The sequence below is a fragment of the Podarcis vaucheri genome, assembly GCF_965113315.1.
Source record: "Podarcis vaucheri genome assembly, chromosome: 8".
NCBI lineage: Eukaryota > Metazoa > Chordata > Lepidosauria > Squamata > Lacertidae > Podarcis > Podarcis vaucheri.
In genome coordinates this window covers 84,400,230-84,421,718 of record NC_138766.1, presented here as the reverse complement: position 1 = coordinate 84,421,718, position 21,489 = coordinate 84,400,230, and the positions used below count along the sequence as shown (strand labels likewise).

The 21,489-nt window shown below is 46.6% G+C and overlaps 1 protein-coding gene across 1 annotated transcript in view; it reads right to left on the bottom strand.

Moving 5' to 3' along the window:
• CCN4 (cellular communication network factor 4) overlaps positions 1-20,896 on the bottom strand; it is a 37,782-nt gene extending 16,886 nt beyond the window's left edge. Inside the window, exon 1 of the mRNA XM_082235835.1 lies at positions 20,652-20,896. Within this exon, the coding sequence (XP_082091961.1) occupies positions 20,652-20,699 (48 nt within the window). The 5' untranslated portion in view covers positions 20,700-20,896. The remainder of the gene's footprint in view (positions 1-20,651) is intronic.
• Between the last annotated feature and the right edge of the window lie 593 nt (positions 20,897-21,489).

Sequence of the window (21,489 nt, the reverse complement as noted above, 5' to 3'; positions counted from 1 at the left end):
AGGCTCTGTGGTTAAGACCACAGCACCACCCACATACTGAAAAGGCAAGAGACTTCCTCATATGTAGTGGCAAGGAGTTCCAAAGTATAGTTGTCACCTAGTGACTTCCCAGATCCAGCCACCATTGCTGGTTAAGCATAAAGCTGGAGAGATGTTCTGGCAGGAGGGCCCAACCGGATGTCAACATCAGCGCTAAGGAGCTGTGCCAGCTGCTTGGTGCCTGAAGGTGGCAGATGCTGGCACCAGCGTGGGATATTTAAAGCCCAGTCAAATCATCAATTCATGTTTTGCTAGATAGGCACGCGATAGGAGCCAAATCTCACAGAGTTTTCCTGTAAATTTCTAGAGAGAACTCTGTGAGAGACACTCCCACTGTGACCTGACAAGGGTGGGCATAGCTTTTCTCCTATCTTCCTGTGCATGTTCCCTTCCTCTTTCAATCTCTTTCCGCTCTGCCAGCAAGTCTATCTTAAGTTAGACTTCAACATGTACACTGGTACCTCAGGTTAAGAACTTAGTTTGTTCCGAGGTCTGTTCTTAACCTGAAACTGTTCTTCACCTGAGATACCACTTTAGCTAACAGGGCCTCCTGCTGCCACTGTGCGATTTCTGTTCTCATCCTGAAGCAAAGTTCTTAACCCAAGGTACTATTTGTGGGTTAGCGGAGTCTGTAACCTGAAGCGTCTGTAACCTGAGGTACCACTGTATTTGGAATTGATTTACCATTTTAAGCCTACTCGAATGAAGCTGCTGTATCTGTTACCCTTCAGCAAGCATTCTGAGTGAGTAAATGTTATTTCCCCCTTTTACAAGACTATCTGTGCAATGATTGTTTTAAGGGGGAGAAGAGGGGAAAATACCAGAAGTATCCAGTCTGCCTCAAAGCATCCTGGGACTCAGCTACATTAGTAAAGAAACAACGATTTGATAGCACTATAAACATGCAACACCAGATGGCGCCAGAGAGCAGGAAATTTTTATACACCTTTTTCCATAGGGGTTTTTGTTATTATTGTTATAACAATCTAATGTCTGACTTATGTATAGAGTTCCCCCCCGTGTGTAGATCCATCCCTGGATTACTTAAACTAAACGGCTAAAACTATCCTATCTAAGCTTCCCTTTCAAGCTGCAAAGGGATGTATCCTGCTGAACTCACAAACGTGGGGAAGAAAGGATAGTACCTAATAAATATATCATCTCCTAGCATCTATTCACATCCCAAAAGCCAGCCTAGTTGGTCCAGATTAATAATCTGGAGGATTGTAGGATCCTCAGGAGCATTTTCTGGGACCACCCAGAGAGGCTGTAAGGAGGACAAGTGAAATGAGAGAGAGAGGTTTTAATTTTTTAAAAAAGCTACATTTGTTGATGCAATATATAGACTGGCCTATAGAGACTTATGGCTGGATTAGCCCAAGTTGCTATTTTTAACTGAGACGCAAGATGGATTTCTAGTTGCATTGTGCGGTAAAGATGTCTGTGGGAATCATGTGGGAAAGTCTTTTTTGAGTTCCAGATTCCCACATACATCTAATTAAAATGAGAAATGAAGCACCACATACATTCTTCTTGGTCGAAAAGTTGCTTGGGTTGGCAGCATCGCTTAGTGCTCAGCATTCTTGTACGTTTTCCCAGAAGAGTCACCAAACTTATTTTCTTCTTTCTCTGTTTGGTCAGGCAGAAGGAATTCAGCGTTACAGGCAGGGGGAGACGGGAAGAATTTGCTGTTGATTCCATTTGGGGTTTCTTCACCAACAGTATTAGATTTTTGTAGGAACTGGGGAATACCTGGTTCACTTTCCCACATTGACAATTTGCAGCCCTCATACCCCACAAGTGTCCCCAAAAAAACCGGGACATCCATTTTTCCCCGAGAGCACAGCAGCCATTTTGGTTTCCATGATCTCTCACAGTTTCACACCAAGATCTCACCCTCCCAAACACTTTTGGGGGACATGGTATTGTGTGCCACCCTAAAATGTGCATTTTGGGGCTCCATGAGAGCACAACACTGAAAAAATGTGTATCTTTTGAGCTCCGTGATCTTGTGTGGATGATTCGCATGGGAAGACGTGCATCCCAGTTCTGGAACTCAAAAGATTGGCCCTCCGACCTCTGCATAAAAACCTCCAAGGCAGTAGAGTCCACAATCTCCTGAGGGAGGCCATTCCACTGTCAAACAGCTCGACTGTCAAAAAGTTTTTCCTGATGTTTAGTCGGAATCTCCTTCCTTGTAACTTGAAGCCATGGGTTCGAGTCCTACCCTCTAGGGCAGGAGAAAGTGAAGTGTCGGTGGGTCCCCACGAGGCAAGACACAGTGGTAACAGCAAGAGCCTTTATTGAACTACATAACTGGGAAACAGGGGCAAACCAACCGCTTATATACATTCCTGAAAGCCTGGGCCACTCCCACTCCCAACGTGATTGGCTGTCTAAACTTCCAAGCTGCGAATCGCGACTCAGAGTTCAAGGGCCAATGGCAGTGGCCACAAATCCTGAAATGTTCTGTGATTGGACATCTTGTATCGAATCAGGAGCTCAGAATCCTTAGTCCAGGCTCAAGCTCAGGCAAACACAGACCACTGAATACATAACAGAAGGCAAGTTTATTCCCACTTCCATGTGACAGCCCTTGAGATATTTGAAGATGGCTAGCATATCTCCTCTCAGTCTCCTCTTTTACAGGCTAAATGTCGGAGGATATGGGTCAATAATAATAATTAATAATAATTCCCATGAATTCCCATGATTCCTCTTGCTTCCCTGGATTGAGAACACAGAAGGCTGTTTGAGCATGTGCAAGAATTACCCTAATGTAGAAAAGCAAGCTTTACGTCCATTGCTCCATCTCCTCCTCCTCCTCCTTTTTTGACAGATATTCTGTTGCATGCAATAAATATGACCCTATACAGCCATTTCCCCTACCTGCTTAGATTTTTCTTCTGTTGAATTTCCCTGAAGATATGTGACTGGGGTGAGTGTTTCCTAAACTTAAGTGTCCTCTCAAAGCTCAACGACTTGATTACATGGTTGTCTGCAAAAAGTCAGGGATTGCAAGGAATGAAGGATGTTGCTAGGGTTTCAGAGTTGACTTTTGTGATGCCGTTCCTGTTAGCCCATTACCAACTATTTTTACTATTTATTTTGCGGTTTCTGTATTGTGGTTTTATGTTGTGAACCGTCCTGAGATCTATGGATGAGAGGCAGTATCCAAATAATGATGGGGCTGTTGATATAATAACAATAATAATAATAATAATAATAATAATAATAATAATAATAATAATAATAATAATATGGCCCTCTCAAAGTTGTCCAGAAGGAAATGTAGCTCTTCAGCTGAGAAAGGTCACCTACCCTTTGTACAAGGCTTAAATATCTACTAACTCAAAATCAATGGGAAGGGGGGCACAATTAATTTCGACTGCATCTCACCCAGCATGAATTCAGCATCGAAAACAAACGGAGGGCAGAAAGTTTAAGAAACATTATACACTTTTAATGCCCTGTTTCAAGTCGAGCTGTTTATCTAGGTAGAACACATGCAGCTGTATCAACAAGAAAGTGCAACCTGAAAGCAAACAGTACATTTTTATTTTTATTTTTTTGTAATTCTCCTTTTCTTCACCTTGTAAAGAGCACAGGGATCTGTGCAGAAATAGCCCCGGTTGGAAATTTAGTCCACAAGGCTGCCTTGGCTGAAGTTGCACTTGGCGGACTCTGGAAAAGGGCTCAGAATTGTGGCTTTTGGATTCTGCTTATTAGTTCTGGACTCCGTGTTTGAAAGAGAAACAGTGGGTAGAATTCTGGCACACCCAGACAGCTGTGGAGTAGCTTGGTTTTCATTGCATCTCAGTTCCTTTTGCAAATGGAACCATTGCACTGGTTGTGGGGATCATGCAGTTTCTCTTTCGCTCCCACTCAGGAAGTGAGAGGCTGGGAGAAGAGAGGGACAAAACTTAAGATGTATCTGTGAGAGAGATTTCTGTACTTATCCATCTCTTCTATCTTTTCTCTATTCTTCCCCCCCCCCTTCATTTTTACTTTTTCTTTTTTGTGTGTAATTATTTTGCCTTTTAATGAGGGTGAAAGAGGAGAGCGCAAAATATGGTCTGAAGCTCAACATCAAAAAAACGAAGGTCATGGCCACTGGGCCCATCACCTCCTGGCAAATAGAAGGGGAAGAAATGCAGTGAGAGATTTTACTTTCTTGGGCTCCGTGATCACTGCAGATGGTGACAGCAGTCACAAAATTAAAAGACGCCTGCTTCTTGGGAGAAAAGCAATGACAAACCTAGACAGCATCTTAAAAAGTAGAGACATCACCTTGCCAACAAAGGTCCGTATAGTTAAAGCCATGGTTTTCCCAGTAGTGATGTATGGAAGTGAGAGCTGGACAATAAGAAGGCTGATCGCCAAAGAACTGATGCTTTTGAATTATGGTGCTGGAGGAGACTTTTGAGAGTCCCATGGACTGCAAGAAGATCAAACCTATTGATTCTGAAGGAGATCAGCCCTGAGTGCTCACTGGAAGGACAGATCCTGAAGCTGAGGCTTCAATACTTTGGCCACCTCATGAGAAGAGAAGATTCCCTGGAAAAGACCCTGATGTTGGGAAAGATGGAGGGCAGAAGGAGAAGGGGACGGCAGAGGATGAGATGGTTGGACAGTGTTCTTGAAGTTACCAGCATGAGTTTGACCAAAGTGTGGGAGGCAGTGGAAGACAGGAGTGCCTGGCGTGCTCTGGTCCAGGGGGTCACGAAGAGTCGGACACGGCTAAACAACTAAACAACAAAGTTTGCCTTTTATTGTGGTCAAAAAGTGTTAACAAAACTTTATCATAAAAAGCATTGGTAGGCAAACTAAGGCCCGAGGGCCGGATCTGGTCCAATCGCCTTCTAAATTCAGCCCTGGACGGTCTGGGAATCAGTGTGTTTTTACATGAGTAGAATGTGTGCTTTTATTTAAAATGCATCTCTGGGTTATTTGTGGGACATAGGAATTCGTTCATTCACCCCCCCCCCAATATAGTCCTGTCCCCCCCACAAGGTCTGAGGGACAGTGGACCGGCCCCCTGATGAAGAACCCTGATAAAAAGAAAGAAAGAAAAAAGAAACATTTAAACATAAGGGGGCAGCATTGAGGCAGCATTGAGGCCACGCTTTGCTTGAAAGACTAGACTGAGAATGAAGGAGGGCAGGGTGGCAGGTGAAAACATTTTGCTGGGGTATTTAGTTGCTTTGGTTCTCCTTTAGAAATAAAAATTCAAAGACCACATCTTTCTTGAGTTTCAGTTGAGAGCATAGCAGGATATGGTGCTGCTAGTATATTCTGGTCCAAAATCGGCAAGATGCTAGCTCGATATTTGTGCCCTAAAGTGCAGGAGTTATTTTGGCACACAGGTTGCAAGCTCAGATATGGATCAGGATAGTAGCAAGAACAGGAGAGTTTCAATCTGCATAGGAAATAGAAGCAAATAGGGGCCTTGATCCATTTGTTGTTGTTTAGTCGTTTAGTCGTGTCTGACTCTTCGTGACCTCATGGACCAGAGAACGCCAGGCACCCCTGTCTTCCACTGCCTCCCCCAGTTTGGTCAAACTCATACTGGTAGCTTCGAGAACACTGTCCAACCATCTCGTCCTCTGTCGTCCCCTTCTCCTTGTGCCCTCAATCTTTCCCAACATCAGGGTTTTTTCCAGGGAGTCTTCTCTTCTCAGGAGGTGGCCAAAGTATTGGAGCCTCAGCTTCAGGATCTGTCCTTCCAGTGAGCACTCAGGGCTGATCTCCTTCAGAATCAATAGGTTTGATCTTCTTGCAGTCCATGGGACTCTCAAGAGTCTCCTCCAGCACCATAATTCAAAAGCATCAATTCTTCGGCAATCAGCCTTCTTTATGGTCCAGCTCTCACTTCCATACATCACTACTGGGAAAACCATGGCTTTAACTTGATCCATAGTGGGAGACAAAGCATTATATCCCCCTAACCCTTTTCTCCCTACATAAAATATTCTGCCTTTCCCCCAGAATCAGGACTCAAAGTGTCTCACAATTTAAGGAGGGGGATTCAAACTCCCCTACTAGCTACAAGCATATAAAAAGTTGCGGGTTTTTTAATAAACGAATTGCTTGTGCAATTAAAAAGCCCATATATACTTGGCTCTCAGTCCAGATCAGTCCCAATTGCACTGGTGATTTTGAGGTAAGAGGACAACGATTAAGGCTATAGATACAGAAATTACAGAATCACAGAGTTGTAGAGTTGGACTGGTCTCTATTGAGTGAAGTGGGAGTTCCTCCAGAGCAGCAGGGGCGCCACAGCAATGCTGTAGAATGGAGAGCAAGAGCTGGGGGGGGGTGCACCATGTTTTAGCATCACACAGGGCGCCACTGAAATTTGAGAGCTCCAGAATCCCGCACTGCTTTACCTAACTGTAGGGCAAGCGGTGGATACTTGTCACTGTGTCCCATTGTAGCTGAAGTGGTTTAGTCATGCTGGCCACATGACCTGGAAAGCTGTCTGTGGACAAACGTTGGCTCCCTTGGTCTGAAAAGCAAGATGAGCGCCGCATCCCATAGTCGCCTTTGTCCGGACTTCACCATCCAGAGGCCCTTTACTTTTTTTACCTTTACACTAGACAGATTCTTGGTTATAGACTAGCGCTGGGCAATATTTTGTTTTCAGCATCATAATATATCAGCAGCCGATGCCTGATTCTTGTCTTCCAAAGCAACTACTCTATTCTGAATTTAAAAATAGAAAGCGTAATTCCGGTGGTCAACCAAAGAGGTTTAAGGACTGTCTCAAGGCAAATCTAAAAAAAATGTAGTATAAACACCGGCAACTGGGAAACACTGACCTGTGAGCGCTTCAGTTGGAGAACAGCCTTTACCAAAGGTGTCATGGGCTTTGAAGACTCTCGAACTCAGGACGCAAGGGAGAAACATACTAAGAGGAGGGCACACTTGGCAAACGCTCACCATGATTAACTCCCGCCTGGAAACCAATGTCCCCACTGTGGAAGGACATGTGGATCCAGAATTGGCCTCCACAGTCACTTACGGGCTCACTTTTAAAACCATGTTTATGGAAGACAATCTGACTCGGCTATGAGTGATCGCCAAAGAAGATATCAGCAGCTAATTATCACAACGTGCTGATAAATCATGTCTGGAATGCAGCTCAGCTGCTCCTGATAATTTGCGTGCTGAGGTCCCCCAAAACCCCTACCCCAATAACTCACACATCACACATAATTTTTGTTTAAGGTTTTTGGCATACTTTTGGCCACAACTTTATTTTCATACAAATTGAGAGTGGTTGCTTAGGCATTGGTTATGACTATCTGTCACCCCCCGCCTTGGGGGACAGCACTGACTCCCTAGTCAGTCCCGGAGGAACAAGGGACAGAGTCAGCTGGAGCTGCGACACAGGCCCTCAGCTACTCCGCGCATGTTCCTTGAAGCTTACGCGGCCCGCACCCTGCTCCAAGGGTTTGGACGAAGGGGATGGTAAGCTTCAGAATTCCTTTAACGGAATACCCGTCTGCAGCAGCATTGGAGGGGCAGGCACAGCCAATCCATACCCCTCCACCAACCAATTTAACCAATGCCTAACCGCCAACCTTACAAGTTGTGACGATTTGCTAAGCAGTAGGCAAAACCCAAAAGGCACGCACTAATCAGCCGATTGGAAAAATTCCTACTGGGCCCCCGCACCAAGGCAAACGACCCCATGACAGGCAGAGCAAGGTCAAAGAGCAAGCCCAAATCAAGGGAGGGCGGGCGGGAGATCCGATGTCCACAGCGAAAGAGAAAGAGAAAGCTGTGGACCTTGCTTAAATAACCACTGATCCCACCCCTAAATTGGCAACATCAAATTTACCCCAGTAACACCATCCTCCAATCTGCTCCAGGCCCCTTGAATCTAATACTGCCTGGCAACCAAGTGGAGTTTTGTTCGGCCCCATCCGCAACACGTGCTCTCTTTTAGTGAGAACACGCTTTATCAATATATCGCCCAACTCTAGTATACACCAGCGGATCCAAGTTCAGATTCTACACTCAAATTCCACACGCTGCTCAGGACACTATCAACCCTTTCAGAATGGTTGTGTGGATAATGAAACAACTCCCCATTTCTGCTCTTTGAAGGAAGGACTGGATCCAGCTCTGGTTAACAGCAAGTGACCTTTCCCGCTGCTTGAATGTGGGATGTTTCAGCAAAGCCGAGGTTACGTATGGGGGAAATTTGGCACAAAATGAAAGGAGATTAGCAAGCATGTTTGAAGTCCACGGAGTGGGAGGTGCTGCCTTACGCTTGGGTAAAAATAAAAATAATGCCACATATTTACTTCGTCCCCCCTCCCACTCGCCGGCAGGATGTCTAGAATATTTTCTGCTGAAAATGTTTAGTCTGCTAGATCGCAGACGTCCCGGAAGCGAGACAGAAGCTATGCCGGGGGATGTTTCGTTGCAAGAGTCAGCATGCTCCTCTGCCTCATTGGGCAAATCATCTATAAAAGAGAATAAACATTGTGTACCCAATAGCTGCATGTGTGTACAGTGGAGCCCAGCTGAATTCCTAAGTCCACTCCCCTTATTACGTTAGCAGGGTATATCGTTCTTTTCGCTGCTTGGTTTCCATTTAATACTTTGGGTACAATCAAATGCATGTCTGCTCAGAATTAACCCCTGTTTAATTCCCCTGCATTTATTTCATGATAAGCATGTATAGCAGATACAGCCAGTGTGGGGTTCTCCAGATCACTGGCCATCATCCCTAACCATTGGCCATACTGGCTAGACTCATGGGAGTTGTAGTCCCTTGACATCTATTGGCTACTTCTGAGACTGCAGCTCGCGAATGTGTTTTATGTCTATATATTTTTACATAGAAAGCTGATTTGGATGCTTTAAGTGAGTCACATACTCAAGTCATGCCACACACTTCTAGCCTATGGTTAAGGAATTACAGTGGTGCCTCGCAAGACGAAAAGAATCCGTTCTGTGATTCTCTTCGTCTAGCGGTTTTTTTGTCTTGTGAAGCAAGCCCATTGACGGATTAGAGGATTAGCGTTATTAGCGCAATTAGTGGCTTTTAGCGGCTTATCAGCTTATCGGATCAGCTGATAAGTGGCTTAGAAAAAGGGGGGGAGGGAAAAAACCCGCAGAAACTCGCAAGACATTTTCGTCTTGCGAAGCAAGCCCATAGGAGATTCGTTTTGCGAAGCACCTCCAAAACGAGTTTTCCGTCCTGTGAGGCATTCGTCTTGCGGGGCACCACTGCAAGTATATTTTGAGGGGAGGGGAAGTACCCATTTTGCAGGTGGGGAGGTTTGTACTTGAATTAGTCTCCAGAGCCTCCAACATTTCCCCAATGAAAGTAAGGACATTCTATTCCATACCCTCCAACATTTCTACATTGGAAATTGGGGTGTCCTAAGGAAAAGTGGGACATTCCGGGATCAAATCAGCTTCTGTAAATCTGGGACTGTCCCTGGAAAATAGGGACAGTTGTAGGGTCTGTAGTCTCTGCATCAGCCTGTGATATCCATGGCAGAGAACGCAACAGCATATGCAAAACTCAAGGAAATGAGCCAAGCCCAAGGCCGTGGGTCTTGCTTTGCTACTGCTCCCCTCTGAAGAGAGAGGAAATACGCTGGACCACCCCTGGGGTGACAGTGGACCCCCCACCCACCCACCCACTGAGTTGCAACAGCTGGCCTTGACATCAGACTTCTGGGTGGGGAAGTTAAAAGGGGGGGGGAGATTGTTGGCTTGAGGTGAATGATTTTTGGACTAAGGGGAGGATGAGGTTTTGTTTATATTTGTTTATTTGTGAATTAGTGGTTCTCAGTATTGTAATAATAATAATAATAATAATAATAATAATAATAATAATAATATTTATATCCCGCCCTCCCCAGCTGAAGCCAGGCTCAGAGTGGCTAACAACAGTAAAAGTTACAGTTTACATAAAATCACAATCAATTAATTGAAATACATTCTAGAATCAATTCATTTTAAAATCAATTCAAAATCAAATTAATGGCAACAATTGGGCTAGAGTTCTATGAGTATTATCAAAGGAGGGGGTGAGACTGTGCCTTGGCCAAAGACCTGGTGGAACAGCTCTGTCTTGCAGGCCATGCGGAAAGATATCAAGTCCCGCAGGGCCCTAGTCTCTTGTGAGAGAGCGTTCCACCAGATCGGGGCCACAGCCAAAAAAGCCCTGGCTCTGACTGAGGCCAGCCTAACCTCCCTGTGGCCCAGGACCTCCAAGAAGTTTTTGTTTGAAGACCATACGGTCCTCCGTGGGACATACCAGGAGAGGCGGTCCCATAGGTACGAGGGTCCTAGGCCGTATAGGGCTTTAAAGGTTAAAACCAGCACCTTAAACCTGATCCTGTACTCCACCGGGAGCCAGTGCAACTGGTATAGTCCCCATGAGTCCAGCCAGCATGGCCAATGGTTAGGGATGGTGGCCAGTGATTTGGAGGACTCCACCCTGGCTGTTTCTGCTATACATGCTTATCATGCAGGGGTTATTTCTTTGTTATTTGAGTTTTGTGGTTGTTATATTATATGAACTACTAATGTATCCCCCCTGTTTTCCTCCTCTATGGTAATATATATTGAATATCCCTCCCCCCTTTTCTTTTCTTTTTTTGATGTAAGTCACTTGGGAGATAGGCGACGAATAAGTCTAATCAATGAAGTGAAATGGAAAATGAGGAAGGGTGAAGTTGAGTCTGTAAAAATAGCTTCGAGTCAGGACTTGTCCCAGCTTTGGGATTCTCAGTCTATAAAGATGGTAATTTGTGAATCTGCAGACATCTTGAACACAGAGCAATGCCTCTCTCTCTCTCTCTCTCTCTCTCTCTCTCTCTCTCACACACACACACACACACACACACACACACACACACGATGAGCCACAGAAGAGCCACAGCAGTGGAAGAACACTTGCTTCTATGCAAAACCAGGGTTGTAAAGACGGCAGAGAGAATAACTGGGTGCACTCTTCCCACCTTGGATCAAATCTATGCTTCCAGGTGCCATAAGAAAGCTGCAGAGATAGTGCAGGATAGTGCGCACCCTGGAAATGATCTCTTTCAGCTTCTACTTCTGAATCTGAAATCAAACCTTTATTAGGCATTATGCAAATAAAAACCGTAAGAAGGAAAATAACATGTAAAAGCCTTGAAATATATATAAAAAGGCAGCAGTTGGCTTCTACCTTCTGGACGAAGGTACAGGGTTATAAAGACTAGGAGATTAGCTGCCTGAGAAACAGTTTCTACCCAAATGCGATTTTGGTTTTAAATGCAGTGTAAGAAGTCTCTATGGGAGTATATTGTATTTAATTATCAGAGTTTTTAGGGGGCTAACTAGTCTGGGATAGCTGGGATAGCAGGCTTGTTTTCAATTTCGTTGCTCTGTATGGGACAATGACAATAAAGATTATCGTACCGTAACCCTGGAGAGCCACACCCAGTCAGGGCAGGAGTGGCAAACATTCTCAGCCCGAGATCCACATTCCATCCTGGGCAACTTTCCAAGGGCCACATGCCTGTGGTACGGGGGCCAGGGGTGAAAGAGGGCAGAGAAATGGATGCAACTCTCCCTTTCGTACACCAGGCTGCATTCCAGCCATGCAAAAGCCAGAGGTTTCTACTCTCCATCCATCCCAGAAAGAGACGTGATCACAATTCAAGGACACAGCCCAGTCAGGCAAAGGAGCCAGCGGAGGGTGCAGAACAGAGCCTATGGAGGGCTAAGGATTGGGTGTGGTGGCAGAGAGAGAGAGGCCCTGGGGCCAAACACACCCAAAGGGCCACATTTGGCCCACTGGTCTGAGGTTCTCCATTCTTGGGGTGGATGATGCAGAGCAAGAAGGGCTAAGGGAGCTGGGCATGTTTAGCCTGGAGAAGAGGAGGTTAAGGGGTGATATGATAGCCATGTTCAAATATATAAAAGGATGTCACATAGAGGAGGGAGAAAGGTTGTTTTCTGCTGCTCCAGAGAAGCGGACACGGAGCAATGGATCCAAACTACAAGAAAGAAGATTCCACCTAAACATTAGGAAGAACTTCCTGACAGTAAGAGCTGTTCGACAGTGGAATTTGCTGCCATGGAGTGTGGTGGAGTCCATTGGCGTAGCGTGGGGGTGCAGGGGGGGCCGGCCGCACCGGGCGCAACATCTGGGGGTTAGGGTTAGGGGGCGCAAATCCACTGGTTAGGGGGCGCAAATCCACGGGTTAGGGGGCGCAAATTACTTGCCTTGCCCCGGGTGCTGACAACCCACGCTACGCCACTGGTGGAGTCTCCTTCTTTGGAGGTCTTTAAGCAGAGGCTTGACAACCATATGTCAGGAGTGCTCTGATGGTGTTTCCTGCTTGGCAGGGGGTTGGACTCGATGGCCCTTGTGGTCTCTTCCAACTCTATGATTCTATGATTCTAAGAAGGACCATTGGTCTGACTGCACAAGGTAACTTCCTAGGTTGCCTTGCAAGAAACTTCGTTCTAAGAAAGCACCGGCAGGACACATGCCACTTCTCCAACCTCAAATCACTGAGCCCAGAGCAGCTTGCCAAGGCATTAAAAACAGGCAAGCCACAATTCCATCAATAGAGAATCCTGTCAAAAATCACAATGGCATGAAAGCAAATACTGAGAATTCAATAGCAAGTGATGCAGTTCTATACGTAATTGCATGGGGTGGCACTGTGGTCTAAACCACTAAGCCTCTTGGGCTTGCCGATCCGAAGGTCAGCGGTTCGAATCCCCACGACAGAGTACACTCCCGTTGCTCAGTCACAGCTCCTGCCTACCTAGCAGTTCAAAAGCACAACAGTGCAAGTAGATAAATCAGCAAGGCATTTGACAAGGTGCCCCATGATATTCTTGTAAAGAAGCTGGTAAAATGCGGTCTTGACTATGCTACCACTCAGTGGATTTGTAACTGGCTGACTGACCGAACCCAAAGGGTGCTCATCAATGGTTCCTCTTCATCCTGGAGAAGAGTGACTAGTGGGGTGCCACAGGGTTCTGTCTTGGGCCCGGTCTTATTCAACATCTTTATCAATGACTTGGATGATGGACTCAAGGGCATCCTGATCAAATTTGCAGATGACACCAAACTGGGAGGGGTGGCTAACACTCCAGAGGACATGATCACACTTCAAAACGACCTTGACAGATTAGAGAACTGGGCAAAAACAAACAAGATGAATTTTAACAGGGAGAAATGTAAAGTATTGCACTTGGGCAAAAAAAATGAGAGGCACAAATACAAGATGGGTGACACCTGGCTTGAGAGCAGTACATGTGAAAAGGATCTAGGAGTCTTGGTTGACCACAAACTTGACATGAGCCAACAGTGTGACGCGGCAGCTAAAAAAGCCAATGCAATTCTGGGCTGCATCAATAGGAGTATAGCATCTAGATCAAGGGAAGTAATAGTGCCACTGTATTCTGCTCTGGTCAGACCACACCTGGAGTACTGTGTCCAGTTCTGGGCACCACAATTCAAGAAGGACACTGACAAACTGGAACGTGTCCAGAGGAGGGCAACCAAAATGGTCAAAGGCCTGGAAACGATGCCTTATGAGGAACGGCTAAGGGAGCTGGGCATGTTTAGCCTGGAGAAGAGGAGGTTAAGGGGTGATATGATAGCCATGTTCAAATATATAAATGGATGTCACATGGAGGAGGGAGAAAGGTTGTTTTCTGCTGCTCCAGAGAAGCGGACACGGAGCAATGGATCCAAACTACAAGAAAGAAGATTCCACCTAAACATTAGGAAGAACTTCCTGACAGTGAGAGCTGTTCGACAGTGGAATTTGCTGCCAAGGAGTGTGGTGGAGTCTCCTACTTTGGAGGTCTTTAAGCAGAGGCTTGACAACCATATGTCAGGAGTGCTCTGATGGTGTTTCCTGCTTGGCAGGGGGTTGGACTCGATGGCCCTTGTGGTCTCTTCCAACTCTATGATTCTATGATTCTATGAAATAGGTACCACTGCAGTGGGAAGATAAATGGTGCTTCCATGCATTCTGGCTTCTGTCACGGTGTTCCGTTGCACCAGAAGCGGTTTAGTCCTGCTGGCCACATGACCCGGAAAGCTGTCTGTGGACAAACACCAGCTCCCTTGGCCTTAAAGCAAGATGAGTGCCACAACCCCATAGTCACCTTTGACTGGACTTAACTGTCCAGGGGTCATTTACCTTTACAGTGGTAGCTCGGGTTACATATGTTTCAGGTTACAGACTCTGCTAACCCAGAAATAGTACCTCGGGTTAAGAACTTTGCTTCAGGACGAGAACAGAAATTGTGCTCTGGCAGCACGGCGGCAGTGGGAGGCCCCATTAGCTAAAGTGGTGTTTCAGGTTAAGAACAGTTTCAGGTTAAGAACGGACCTCCTGAACAAATTAAGTACTTAACCCAAGGTATCGCTGTACCTCTATAGGTACTCGTCTTGATTCAAAAGTAATTGATCGACAAGCACCAGGTAGACTTAACAACTCTGAGAGAAGCTTTCTAGAAACCATAGAAGTGTAGAGTTGGAAGGGACCTTTGAGGAATGCAGGAATCTCAGCTAGATCGTACATGGCAGGGGGCCACGCAAGCTCTGCTGAAAAACCTCCAAGGAGGGTCTTCACCCAGTGCTCGGCCTCGGTCCAGTATACCTGAAGGAGCGTCTCCACCCCCATCGTTCTGCCCAGACACTGAGGTCCAGCTCCAAGGGCCTTCTGGCGGTTCCCTCCCTGCGAGAAGCCAAGTTACAGGGAACCAGGCCAGAGGGCCTTCTCGGTAGTGGCACCCGCCCTGTGAAACGCCCTCCCGTAAGATCTAGGAGTCTTGGTTGACCACAAACTTGACATGAGCCAACAGTGTGACGCGGCAGCTAAAAAAGCCAATGCAATTCTGGGATGCATCAATAGGAGTATAGCATCTAGATCAAGGGAAGTAATAGTGCCACTGTATTCTGCTCTGGTCAGACCTCACCTGGAGTACTGTGTCCAGTTCTGGGCACCACAATTCAAGAAGGACACTGACAAACTGGAACGTGTCCAGAGGAGGGCAACCAAAATGGTCAAAGGCCTGGAAACGATGCCTTATGAGGGAGCTGGGCATGTTTAGCCTGGAGAAGAGGAGGTTAAGGGGTGATATGATAGCCATGTTCAAATATATAAAAGGATGTCACATAGAGGAGGGAGAAAGGTTGTTTTCTGCTGCTCCAGAGAAGCGGACACGGGGCAATGGATCCAAACTACAAGAAAGAAGATTCCACCTAAACATTAGGAAGAACTTCCTGACAGTAAGAGCTGTTCGACAGTGGAATTTGCTGCCAAGGAGTGTGGTGGAGTCTCCTACTTTGGAGGTCTTTAAGCAGAGGCTTGACAACCATATGTCAGGAGTGCTCTGATGGTGTTTCCTGCTTGGCAGGGGGTTGGACTCGATGGCCCTTGTGGTCTCTTCCAACTCTATGATTCTATGATTCTAAGATGTCAAAGAGAAAAACAACTACCAGACTTTTAGAAGACATCTGAAGGCAGCCCTGTTTAGGAAAGCTTTTAATGTTCAATAGGTTATTGGATTTTAATATTCTATTGGAAGCCGCCCAGAGTGGCTGGGGAAACCCAGCCAGATGGGCAGGGTATAAATAATAAATTATTATTATTATTATTATTAGTGCAGCAGGACAATCTCAGGGGATCACATCTCCAGCCACAAGGGAGGGGGGTCTGGTCTCAGCCCCAGATGAAACACAGGCTCCCTTGCAAACATTCCAAGCCCCATTTAGAATAACAGAGTCATAGAAATGTAGAATTGGAAGGGACCCTAAGGATCATCTAGTCCAACCCCTGCAATGCAAGAATATGCAGCTGTCCCATATGGGGATTGAACCTGCGACCTTGGTATTATCAGCACCACACTCTAACCAACTGAGCTATGCAAGGATACACCATAATAATCACTATAAATAAGCTTAACCACACAACAACCTCTGGTTGTCAGAGTGGACTGCTAAGCACTTGATTGCATCTCTAGAGTATTTCCCTTAATGGGAATTCAGTTTATTCTAAAACCGGACTGCCTTCCATTCAGAATTTTTGTGTGTGTTTCAGAATGAACTCTTAAGTTTTGGTAATAAACTTAGTGGGGCTGAATTGATGGCCAGGCTAGAAGCACCTCTTGAATGGCACAGAAGAGAGGTGATGGAAACAGCAATCCCTGAATATAGATATAGTTTACCTGTGAGGTGGCCTTACCCACATGTGCCCACTCGACCTCTTCAGCTGGAGGAATCAGGTCTACTACTGTTACCACCTAATACCTGCTCTGCATTTGTAAGAACTCAATCGTTTGCTGCTGCAGCACCTGAACTTTGGAACTCCCTGCCTCTTGATTTCAACCAAGCATCTTCACTGTGGTTTTTTGGGCACCTGCTAAAAGCATGCTTGTTTAGGCAACCACTGAGCCCAGGGCTTCCCGATTGGAAGGTCGGTGGTTCGAATCCCCACGACAGGGTGAGCTCCTGTTGTTTGGTCCCAGTTTCTGCCAACCTAGCAGTTCGAAAGCATGCCAGTGTAAGTAGATAAATAGGTACCGCTGTGGCGGGAAGGTAAATGGCCTTTCCGGGCACTCTGGTTTGTCACGGTGTTCTGTTGCGCCACAAGCGGTTTAGTCAGGCTGGCAACATGACCCAGAAAGCTGTCCGTGGACAAACGCTGGCTCACTCAACCTGAAAGTGAGATGAGCACTGCCACAACCCCATAGTCGCGTTTGACTGGACTTAACGGTCCAAGGGTCCTTTATCTTTACCCTTACCCAGGTACGGTGGTACCTTGGGTTAAGAATTTAATTCGTTCTGGAGGTCCGTTCTTAACCTGAAACTATTCTTAACCTGAAGCTAATGGGGCCTCCTGCTGCTGCTGCGCTGCCGGAGCACGATTTCTGTTCTCATCCTGAAGCAAAGTTCTTAACCCGAGGTACTATTTCTGGGTTAGCGGAGTCTGTAACCTGAAGCGTATGTAACCCGAGGTACCACTGTATTTAGAAATGCTGATTCAATTTTTAATCTGTGTTAGTCTTTTATTTTATTGTATTGTTTTAAATCAGAGGTTTTCAACCTTTCTCAGGTCCAAGGCTCCCCTTGACCAACTGCATGCTTTCTGCAGCACTCCTCTGGGGCTCAGGAGCCCAGTTACATCACACCTTGCCTGCAGAACCAACAGCCTCTCATCCTTCCCTTGTGGAGGGTTCCCTCAGCCTCCTTTCCTCTCCCTTATCCTTGGGTAGCTGCAGTTGCTGCTCCTTGTGTCTCAGCGTCCCCTCCCCACCCCAAACAGAGGTGCCTCATTACAATGCCCCACGGGGCCCTGGGAAGCACCCCTTGGCCAGTCTAAGAGGCACCATTCGCCTGGTGAGCTTGTAGCCAGGGCTGCTGCAACAAACAGCTGTGCAAGCCTTTGGGAGGCAGAGATGCAAGAGGGCATCAGAAGAAGGGAGGGGAGGAAAGAGGGACAGAGGCCAGTGTTTCCCACGGCAACCCTGACCACCATTCAAGGCACCCCAGGGTGCCACAGCACACTGGTTGAAAACCACTGTTTTGTCATTTTTCTTGGTTTTATTGTTCTATCTTTCTGCAAACAGGGACGCGGGTGGCACTGTGGGTGAAACCACAGAGCCTAGGACTTGCCGATCAGAAGGTCGGTGGTTCAAATCCCCGCGACGGGGTGAGCTCCCGTTGCTCAGTCCCTGCTCCTGCCAACCTAGCAGTTCGAAAGCACGTCAAAAGTACAAGTAGATAAATAGGTACTGCTCCGGCGGGAAGGTAAACGGCGTTTCCGTGTGCTGCTCTGGTTCGCCAGAAGCGGCTTAGTCATGCTGGCCACATGACCTGGAAGCTGTACGCCGGCTCCCTCGGCCAATAAAGCCAGATGAGCGCCGCAACCCCAGAGTCGGTCACGACTGGACCTAATGGTCAGGGGTCCCTTTACGTTTACCTTTATCTTTCTGCAAACAGCTTTGAGGGTGTTTTGGGTGGGTTTTTTTTACACTCAAGCAGTGTATACATTTAATGAAATAAATTTTATACACCAACACAACTGTTTTTGCCATTTAAAGGGATATTTCTAAAAATAAACAACGGCAGAAGCAACGTGGGAGAAAAGCAGAGAGGCTCGCGATGACTCCGCCCACAGAGCCAACTCAACCATAGAGAACAAGTGGAGGGGCAGCTGTAGGGGAAGGACCATAGCTCAGTGGTAGAACATCTGCTTTGAATGCAGACGGTCCTGGGTCTGACCCCTAGTGGTAGGACTGGGGAAAAACAGCTTCCTGGTAAACCTGGAGGACTAAGCTGGATGCACTGAGTATAAGGCATTGTCCCAGGTTGATGCTCATTTTGATCAGTGCCCAGGAGGAAGAAGAAGAGAGGCTGAGCCATTGATAGAGGGGCTGCAAAGGCAGCTTTGCAGAGGCTGCTTTCATTGGGTCAGTGTTGCCTACGTCCCTCAAAGCACAATTGAGAGCCTTTTCGGTTTCTGCCGGCTGCAGGTGGGAATTGGGAATCCCTGATGCTTAGGGGGGAAAGCTTGCACTGGGGATTTTCATCAAGACTGTGGCTGGGGTGAAGTGTTAAACCTCCCCTGTCCATGCAATGCAGTCTCAGTGCAAATGGCGCTCTCCCATGCCTGCATAGCTGTCAACTTTTCCCTTTTCTTGCAAGGAATCCTATTCAGAATAAGGGAATTTCCCTTTAAAAAGGGGGAAAGTTGACAGCTATGCATGCCTGTCATTAAACAAGGTAGCAACGACAGCCTGTTTGCAAGTGCAGTCGTACCTTGGAAGTCGAACAGAATCTGTTCCGGAAGTCTGTTCCAGTGGCGTAGCGTGGGTCGTCAGCACCCGGGGCAAGGCAAGTAATTTGTGCCCCCTAACCCGTGGATTTGCGCCCCTAACCCATGGATTTGCGCCCTCTAACCCGTGGATTTGCGCCCCCTAACCCTAACCCCCAGATGTTGTGCCCGGTGCGGCTGGCTCCCCCTGCACCCCCCACGCTACGCCACTGGTCTGTTTGACTTCCAAACGTTTGGAAACCAAAGTGTGGCTTCTGATTGGCTGCAGGGAGCTCCTGCAGCCAATCGGAAGCCACAAAAGCGCCGTTGAATGTTCGGCTTCCAAAAGAATGCTCAAAAACCAGAACACTCAGTTCCAGGTTTCGATCGTTCAGGAGCCGATTTGTTCAGGAGCCAAGGTGTTTGAGATCCAAGGTACGGCTGTAATGCAATTAGGGTGATGGATAGGATGCAAAAAGGACCTTAGTTCCATTGTTCCTGGGATTGTGCCATCATTCATCCTCATTCCTATGATTTTGAAAGCTCCAATTTCTTTTCTTTTCTTTTTAAATCTCCCGGAGCTATTCTTGGACTGGCCTTTGTAAAGAGTTTCTGTTTTTCTCCCTCCTAAGATAGACTCTTCCTGCTGCTTGCTGCTCCACAATGGGTCACTTTAGGAAGAGCGGTAGAAAGAACTTACTGGTGGCTGCTGTTCCTGTTCCTTAAGTAAAATCTGCCTAGTCGTACACATCCCTAGCCCTCTCTTGCTCGCCAATGATGGACAACGACTGAATGTGCGTTGCTGTGTTAGGCTGCAATCACAGAGCCTCAGAGGACCTGCAAGGCTGCAATTCCGCCCGGCCAGCTGGCCTGCCCAAGCACCCCAGGAAACTGATATATCACCTCCCACTGCAAAAGCATGTATATTCCAAGCATAAAAGAAAGCTGCACATTACTCAACATTATTTTAAGTAACACGTTGCATGCCCAGTGTCCAGACTGCATGTTTTTCCTATTTCCCTACCTGGTTTTGACACTACCCTGGGATGGGCATCTGAAAAAGCAGGGTTCCTGCTTGCTGTCTGGTATAAATCTTCACGATGAACAAAAACACCGTCTGCTTCTTTGAACCGCTTCACTCTCTCCTGCAAGCTCTTTGGCCAGATCTTTTTTGCACCGCTTTTTTCCAGCGCTCCCACCCGATGCAAAACATTTGCAGTTTTGCTGACCCCTCTTTGCTTTCCTTTCCCGGCGCTGCATCATCCCCACAGCTGCTGCCACGTGTGGTGTGTCTGGGGGCTCACTCACCCCCTCGCTCAGCAGCCAAACAATATTCTCCATCTCCTCCTTTAGGCTCTGCTGAGCTTTCCCCCTGAATATCACTTCTTTTTCTCAATTTTTTATTTTTTTAGGACACCAGGGCACTCTCAAAACTCACCCTGGCATCTCAAGACCACCCCAGTGGCACAGGGTGAGATCTGCACAGAAATTAGATCTGTCCCAGAAGCACCATCCGAGTTCTTCCTTCCCACATCACTCAATCATCATTTGAGCTGTCAAGGAAAACTCAACATATTCCCTCTGGGGCACAATGCATTTTGAAGAGGGCTTTGCTTCCTCACCAGACCAGACATCTCCCCCTCTTTTCATCTGCTTCTTTCTCCAAACTCTATTGCTAGTAAGATACGCTGGGTTTTTGTTCTTGCATTCTCCGCCACCCATCCTGTAGAAAACAGCCTTTTGCATTCCTTTCATCCAGGTTGCAAAAAACAAATATTTGAGAGGAAAAAGGAGAAAACCCACCTGCAGAATGCCGTTGGTTGCTAGAATCCAGGGCAAAAGCCACCTCATCACTGGAAGCCAGGATGAAAGACATTGATTGAACCCAGATCTTTTAAAAAGGAGAAAAATAAAACTCCTTTTGGAACAAATTAGGCACCTCTTTGAGGGAATGCAGAGCGCAGCCGAGGTTGACAGTGGGTCTGACTTTTCCCTTTGGGCTCCAAGGGAGGTTTTATTGAAGACAGATCTGACGTCAGGGTAAAGGACGAGCCCTGCATTTTTCTCTGGGAGTAACTTTTCCTGCCTTTTATTTTTTTTTCTTTTCCCTTCCCCTTCCTTTGAGTGATTCGTCCCACACCTCCTCCTTCGCACTGTATTGCTTTCAGCCAGAAGATCCTTAAAGGAAAACTCTCTGCACATCGGTGCGAGAAGCTGTAATTTCCACACCATGCTCAAATGCTCAGAGTTCACCCGTAATTATGGTTATTTATGGCAGCCCCTGGCAGCCAAGGTAGGTTTGGCTGTGTGGGAATAAATAATTTTTTGGGGGGAGAAGAGAGCTCTGTAGCTCTATCTGCACGGTATATTTACAGCACTTTTATACCACTTTATTTTATTTTTTTCAAAAAGATTTTTATTGGTTTTCACAAAATTATAAACAGACAAACAAATAAACAAAGTAGCAGGACTTGCTTTCAGCATCGGAATTAAAGCATGCTAAAAACAAGCCCTGCTGCAAATGAATGATCTGGAGCACACTTTAAGCTGTGAGCTCCCAGTTTCTCTTTGCAATGGGGCCTACATTTAATGGCGCTGCTAAAATTTGGTGCAGAAAGCAATCGACACTGCTTTCGGCAGG